Raw genomic sequence first — 8,243 nt, forward strand, 5'->3', positions numbered from 1 at the left:
GAGAGAGAGAGAGAGAGAGAGAGAGAGAGAGAGAGAGAGAGAGAGAGAGAGGTGGGGTGGGGGTTATGCCGGGGATCAAACACAGGCCTTGTACATGTTAGGCAATTGCTCCACATCAACAGAACTTGTTTTTTTGAGACACAGTCTCACTATGTAGCCCAGGTTGGCCCGGAACTAGGAACATTCTTGCCTCTGTCTCCTAAGAGCTTAGATATCAGGTCAGTGTTATTATCCCCAGACTGTGGGCATCTTTGACATCTGAAATATAAAAAGAACTTCATTTAATTTTTCCTTGATTCAGATATGTTGTGAGAACAGTTTCTTCTCCCTGAGATACCTATTTCTTTATTTATGTTCTGAAATGTATAAGGTTAGAAAGAATTAAACGCTTGAGTTTTACACAGTCTTTTCTTTTCTTACAAATGGAATATTCTGTAAAAGGCTTTGTTATAGGAACCTTTTGCTTAATTTAATTTACCCCCCCCATCTCTCAATTCTTTTCTTTATTTGATGAATATCAAACTCGGGACTTTTCACATTCTAGGAATGTGCTTTACCATTGAGTCACACTGCTAACTTAGGAAATATTTTAAATAGAAAAGCAAAATACATATAGGGACACTGAATATCTTTTGAGGTAATACTTGAAATAATATGACTGTGAACCTGTCACAAATTAAGTGCTCCTTGGTAACTAACATCTATGTCAATTCTCACCTGAGGAGGTACCTGGACCTGCTGTCCTGTTAGCTGGAGAGCCTTCCAGTCTAACTGTTACTTTCCTCTTAATGACAACCAGACCTGGCATGAGAGCGAGAGGAACTGCTCAGGGATGAGCAGTCATCTGGTGACCATCAACACCGAAGCAGAGCAGGTATGCATTAGCTTAGTCCATCCTGATGCTCTCGTTTCATTCTATTGCTGTGACAAACACTACAACAGAAAGTAACTTCAAAGAGGGAAGAATTTATTTCAGCTCACAACTTAAGAGTCCATCACTGAGGGAATTTAGGGCAGAGATTCATGCAGGAACATGAAACAGAAACCAAGGAGGAACACTACTCTCTGACCCACTCAAAGACTCATACTTAGCTTAGTTACTTTTCAGCCCAGGGCACCTGCCTAAGGAATGGTGCTGCCAACAGTAGGCTGGGCCATCCTACATCAATTAACAATATACACATTTCCACATAGACATACCCCAAAGCCAATCTGATTTAGATATCCCTCAACTGAAATTCCCTTCTCAGGTAATTCTAGGCTGTGTCAAGACCACCAGTTATTCTGTTGTTTTAATTCCCTTCATAGAGAAGGAATTTCTTGGCTCTCTAATGTTGTTTCTTCATCTTTCTGATCAGCCTGGGAAGTCTTTTCTTCCTCTCCCAGGTTTTCCTTTTCCATTCCCCTTTTTCCTTCAAATAAAGCCATTGATTTTTCAACTACATGTTTCCTAATACAAAGTCCAGTATACATTATAGTGTTCTTTATCCTCTTTCTAGTAATATTGCATACCTGAGAGATTTTGTATAGTAAAATGCATATTTTCTTCTTTTTAAACTGAAAATAAGTTCTTCTCTTATACAATATATTAGGGAAAACTACTGTTTTCCCTCCCTCTTCACCCCCTAGCTCCTTTCATATAAGAACACCAAGCTAATAGCCATAACATATACAAGAAGGACCTGGTGCAGACCCATGCAGGCTCTGCACATGAAAAGAAATATAAGTACTTTACATGATAGAAAATTGGTCAGTTTTTTTCCCAGAAGGCCAATTTTTGGTCTTTCCAGATTTTAAGGATATGCCAGTTCTCTCAGAAACACATCGTTCCTACTCTGCACTTCCTAGTCTATGACATTGGCTCTGCTAAGGCTCTTTGAGCACAGTGGGGTGTCAGCACTTACTCTAGTAAGTTGCAGGTCTTCCAATGACTCCCACTTGATGGAAGGCTCAGACCACACTTTCCTTACTCTTATATTTCCAATTGTCTGTGAAAAGTCAGGCACAGAGTAGGACTCCTGAATATAGAATTACATAAGTAATTAGTTAATCAGGGCTGAAATGGCTTCTTGTATATGGAAAATAGTTCTAACATGTGATATTAATTCTAAATAAATGCATTTGAAAGTAACTTCAGCTTTTTAAGAGCTGAAATTGCTTTCTTTGTGTGATACATTTTCTATATGTGCCCTACCCAAGCTTCTGATTTCCATTGGTCAGTTGAATTTCTTTAGGGATCCTGTGTCCTTGACTGCCATCAGTAAGTTTTCCAACTCTTCAAATGATATAGAATCAAATGAAATATGCAATTAATGGGGTTTTTCTTTAATCAAAAATAGATTTTTTTTCATATATCATGATTGCAATTTTCCCTTCCTCTACTTCTATCAGCTCCTCCATGTCCCCCATCCCCTCAAGATAAACCCAATTTAGGTCTTTTATTAGAAAAGAATAGGCTTCTAAGAGATGACAACCCACTACAACAAAATAAAATATAATACAATGAAGCAAAACATATCACATTAAAGTTGGACATGGCAGCCCAAGTGGTGGAAAAGAGACCCAAGAGCAGGCAAGAGAGTCAGAGATCCACTCATTCTCAATAGCTAGGAGTCTCATAAAAATACTAAGTTAATAGTTATAATGTATACACAGAGGTACTGGTATAAGCTCATGTCGGCCTTGTGCTTCAGTATAAGCTCATGTAGGACCTGTGCTCATACACAACTTTGCAAATGCAATTGTACTTCATTTTTACAGTGATCCTATATAGCAGTGGAATTGTTAGAAGACTCAGGGTTCGATGAGGTTAAAGCTCCCCCATCATACTAAGCAGATTTGAAGACAGGCTTGTCAGATATTGTGATGTTGCTGCTTAGCTTGTGATCTCATTACCCTCATTCCTCCTTATCAGCCTAATGGACATCTTGAACGTGCATTTACTAAAAAAAATTAAATAAATAAAAAATGTATATTTTTTTATGCAGAATTTTGTGACCCAGCTTTTGGATAAACGATTTTCTTATTTCCTGGGACTTGCTGATGAGAATGTGGAAGGCCAATGGCAGTGGGTGGACAAGACACCATTTAACCCACACATGGTGTGAGTATATTGGTTGGGGCTAAGGAAAGTTATAAGCAAATATGAGAAGGGTGGCAAGGAGAACTCATTTTAGAGTAGGGTACACTAATGTAAGTGCTTACTCAGCAGAACACCAGCAGTTGAGCAGTCTCTGTATGCTGTGATCCCACTGCAGAACAACCCTATGACTTCAGCACAGTGTTTATGAAAGAACAGACATGATGAGAGTAATATAACAAGGGTTTCTTAAGATTATCATTTGGAAGAACAATAGTATAAGAGTTAAAATCAATTTGAAAGAGTTTTAACCTGTTAATTTTCTTTTTTGAAATCATGGTAATATAATATAATACTACATGTATAGGTTGAATTTCCTAGAAGTTGTGTGAAGAAAGTAAAAAAAAAAGTTAGACATGGTGGCTCACATACATAATCCTTGTATTTATGAGTTGGGATAGAGAGAGTTGATAATTTGAGGCAAGCCTGGACTACATAGTGAGTTTTAGGGACGATTTAGGTACATAGCAAGACAATGCTTTGAATGAAAAAACAACAAAACACACACACACACACACATACACACACACACACACACACACACACACACACACACACACCAGAAAGACAAAAAAAAGGAACAACTGGTAAAACTTATGGTAATGATACATTAACTATCAATTTTCAATAATGGTTTTTTGTTTTGTTTTGTTTTGTTTTGTTTTGTTTTGTTTTGTTTTTCGAGACAGGGTTTCTCTGTTTAGCCCTGGCTGTCCTGGAACTCACTTTGTAGACCAAGCTGGCCTCAAGCTCAGAAATTCGCCTGCCTCTGCCTCCCAAGTGCTTGGATTAAAGGCATGTGCCACAATGCCCAGCTTATAATAATGTTTTAATACAGTAAATCTACGTGTACTTAACACCCAAAGGACATCTCAGTATGGAGAACCACATTTGTAGCTTTCTTTTTTAAAATCAGTATGTTTTTCCCTCTGAGAATTTCATACAATATGTTTTTCTTATATTGCTCCTCTTCTACCCAGCATTGTGTCATCTTCATTTTGCCACACAGTTTGTGTTATCTGTTTGTTCTTGAGTATATGGTAGAAGGTCTATCTGAGTCACACTCTGAACATTGACTCCCCTCCTCCCAGAAGTTGTCAATTCCCATGGCTAGGGATGGGACTTGGTGCCCACTTCTACTCTCCATGCTGGGATCTGATTTGCCTTGAGCTTGCACAATGTTAGTGCATGCTGCTACAGTCACTGTGAATTTGTGTGTACACCTGCCATGCTGTGTCTGGAGGACACTCTTTCCTTTTAGTCATCCATCTCTTCTGGATCTAACACATTTTTCATTAAGATTCCTGAATTCCTGGGGTAGGGGATGTGATACAAATATCCCATTTAAAGTTGAACATTCTTTAGTCTCTCATTTGTACCTTAGCCAGTTGTGGATCTCTGTGCTAATTTTTATTTGCTGAAAACAGAAGCTTCCATGATGAAGATTGAGAGATGGACCAATCTATGTGTATATTAAGTCATTAGGAGTCAGGTTAGTACTGTGTCCTGTTAACAAACTAATAATGTAGGTTCTCCCCTAGGACCTGGGATCTATACCACAAATTCTTGAGCTGGCAATGGTGTCAGATAACGGGTTCATCTTGTGGTGCAGGACTTAAACTCAATAAAAAAGTTCATTACTCCTATAATATTCATGTCACTACCGTACCAGTTGTGATGTCTTGCCAGATAGTTGTTATTATAGCTTGCCAGGTTTACAGCTGAGTAAGGCTTACCCTGAGAGCATTCACAGCACTTTTCAGCACTATGAAATCTAGTCAGTAGGGACAAAGCTTCCAAGCAGCACCAACTTTATTTCTGTGACTCAAGCATGTTGTTGGCCATGCTGTCAAGTTCTGGAGTATAACCACTAACATTGGTAATAGGTTGTAATATTTAGGAGTCTATTGAACCTCACTGGCCAAAAAATACAAAGGAGGTAACCTATTCTTGGCACTAGTATTTTAATTTGTTAGCTTTGGGTATTTAAAAGGAGTAACTTATAAGGTGACTTAATTTTAAATCTATCTATCTATCTATCTATCTATCTATCTATCTATCTATCTATCTATCTATCTATCTATGTCCTGATGGGTTAATTTTACTCAGAATGATTATTCTCAGCTCCATCCTGTAAACGTCATAATTTGATTTTTGTTAACAGCTGAATAATATTTCATTGTGTAGATATACCACATTTTCAGTATCTGTTCCTCAACTGTTGGACATCTAGGTTATTTCTATTTCTTGACTATTATGAGTAGAGCAGCAATGAACATGGAATTAAGAAGAGTCTCAATCTACAGGAGGATGTAGAGTCTCTCAGATATATGCCCAAGATCTGTATAGTTGAATCATAGTAGTATATATTTCTAGCTTTTTGAGGAAGTTTAATATGGATTTCCATAGTGGCTGGACCAGCTTGCACTCCCACCAGCAATGAACAAGTATTCTCTTTTCTCCACATGTATGCCAGCAATTGGCAACATTTGTTTGTTTAGATTTTAGGCATTCTGACTGGGGCAAGACAAAAAATAATCTAAACGTAGTTTTATTTTGCTTTTGCCCTGATGGCAAAGAATATTGAGCATTTTAAAGATTTTTCTCTGCCACTTGTATTTCATCTTTTGAGAGATCTCCACTTAGTCCCAATCCTCATTTGCTTTCCCTATATTTACCTTTTTTCCCTTCAGTTCTTTGTATGTTCTAGATACTAATCCTCTGCCATATAAGCTGATAAATGTCCTCTCCCTACCTGCGGGCTGTCTCTTCCCTTGTGATGGAGTATAGAAGTTTTCTACTTCAACGAAGTCCCTTTTATTAGTTATTGGTCTTAGTGCCTTTTCCATTGTTCAGGAAGTCCTTCCCTGTGTCAGTGAATTCAAGAGTATTCCCTACTTTTTCCTCTGTCAAATTTAGGGTATCAGGTTTTATCTGAGGCTCTTGATTTATTTTGAGTAGTGCCAAGTGAGTGGTGAGAACTCTATTGTATTATTTTTACACACGGCTATCTAGTTTGGCCAGCACCATTTGGTGGAGATACTGTCTTTTCACCCAACTTCACCGTTGGCCTCACTGTGAAAGATCAGGTAGATGTATGAATGGAGTCTTATGCATGCATCTTTGATTCTATTCCATTGAGCAGCAGGTATGTTTTTATGCCAGTACTGTGATGGTTTTGTTTTGTTTTACTTTCTGTTTTTTTTTTTTTTTTTCATAGCTCTGTAGTATAGTTTGAAATCTGAGGTGGTGATACCTCCAGATTTTTTTTTTTTAACTCTTCAGGATTGTTTGGTTATCCTGTGACATCTGTGTTTAATTTAATTTTAAATTTAATTAAAGTAAATTCAAGTTTGCCTTTTCAATTTCTGTAAGAATTGCCTTAGAATTTTGATGGAGGTTGAGTTGAATCGGTGGTCACTTTTGTAGGGATGACCACTTACGCACTATGAAAGGGAGACATTTTCATCTTCTGGCATTTTCTTTATTTCCTTGTTAGGGTTTTAAAGTTTTCATTTTATGAGTCTTTTACTTGCATTGTTAGACTTATTCCAATTTCTTTGGTTAAAGAAATGAGGGCTATTGTGTATAGTATTGTCTCCCTGATTTCTTTGTGTGTCCTGTCATTGTATATAGGAAGACTACTGACTTTTATGTGTTAAGGAAGCCACACTTCAAACGTTCAATAGCCACACATGACTGGTGACTCTTGCAGTGCAGACTGTAGCTCTGCTTTGCCCATGTGCTCCATTTGTTCTTTTTCTCTGGATTGCTCTAGGATAAAATGCTATCGCACAGTTCTGCTTTTCTTTCAGATTCTGGCAAAAGGGGGAACCCAATGACTTTATGGAAGAAGACTGTGTTGTCCTTGTTTATGACCATGAAAAATGGGTCTGGAATGACTTTCCTTGTCACTTTGAGGTGAGAAGGATTTGTAAATTACCTGGAATAACATTCAACTGGAAACCCTCATAGTGATCCTTATGATGGGGATGGAGAAGATGAACCTATCAGACCCAGGGGAAATGTCCATGTATCATAGAAACAGAAAACACACTGGGTCATAGAGCACTGTTAACCATCCATGAGGATGTTTTTCATTATTTTTGTTTAAACTTAATTCAACATATATAGCATAGTTTGTGCTCTCTCATTCTTTCTTTCTCTCTTTCTCACTCTCTCTCTCTCTCTCTCTCTCTCTCTCTGTGTGTGTGTATGTGTATGTGTGTGTGTGTGTGTGTGTGTGTGTGTGTCTGTGTGTGTGTGTCTGTGTGTAGTACCCACTGGCATGCACACACATACTATTGCACACATATGATTAAGATAGTGAGGCTTTGTGTCCTGTTTTGGAAGAGAGAATGATCATCATCCTATGGGATTCAGCTTTTAATCATTGTTTCCTTGGGAGTATTTTAAGAATTTACTTTTCAGTTGGTATATTTTATTATATATTTAATTAAAGGATTAAATAATACAATCTTTTTGTCATTTTTCTCTTGCCCAAAGCATTGCCTCTTCAAATTCAAACTTACAGCAAAACGAAATGATAGTAATAAATCATATTTTATTCTTCACTTGTATATTACATTGTGACCACAGATTCGCTTTACTTTTCCCAGTCTTCTCTACCACCAATGTTTCAGATCCGCTCCTCCATTTCCCTTCAGAACAGGGCAAGCCTCCCAGGGATGTCTACTGAATACAGCATAACGAATCACAATAAGCTAGGCACAAATCCTCACATCAAGGCAGGATGAAGCAACACAGCAGGAGAAATAGGGTCCCATTTAAACCTAAATCGCAGTTTAAAATTTTAACAATTCTACTCATTGAGATTTTATTTTCACATTTAAATAGTTACTAAAGATCTCCCAGAAAAACAGTGTAAAATAGGCTTCAGTGATGGTTATTGCACAGGTAGAAAAGAAGTTCCATCTCACACCAGTCAGAATGGCTAAGATTAAAAATTCAGGTGACAGGAGATTCTGGCAAGGTTGTGGAGAAAAAGCAACACTCCTCCATTGCTGGTGGGATTGCAAGCTTGTACAACCACTCTGGAAATCAGTCTGGCGGTTCCTCAGAAAATTGGACATAGTACTACCGG

The 8,243-nt window shown here is 37.8% G+C and overlaps 1 protein-coding gene across 2 annotated transcripts in view; it reads left to right on the plus strand.

Moving 5' to 3' along the window:
* Nucleotides 1-7,114, plus strand: part of Clec4d (C-type lectin domain family 4 member D) — a 12,045-nt gene extending 4,931 nt beyond the window's left edge. Inside the window, exons 4-6 of one of the 2 annotated variants that reach the window (XM_021191751.1) lie at nucleotides 723-874; nucleotides 2,988-3,103; nucleotides 6,955-7,114. In XM_021191751.1, the coding sequence (XP_021047410.1) occupies nucleotides 723-874; nucleotides 2,988-3,103; nucleotides 6,955-7,114 (428 nt within the window). The remainder of the gene's footprint in view (nucleotides 1-722; nucleotides 875-2,987; nucleotides 3,104-6,954) is intronic. The other variant, XM_021191752.1, reaches the window with a different exon arrangement.
* Nucleotides 7,115-8,243: the final 1,129 nt, after the last annotated feature.

Source organism: Mus pahari, chromosome 2 (assembly GCF_900095145.1).
Source record: "Mus pahari chromosome 2, PAHARI_EIJ_v1.1, whole genome shotgun sequence".
Lineage (NCBI taxonomy): Eukaryota > Metazoa > Chordata > Mammalia > Rodentia > Muridae > Mus > Mus pahari.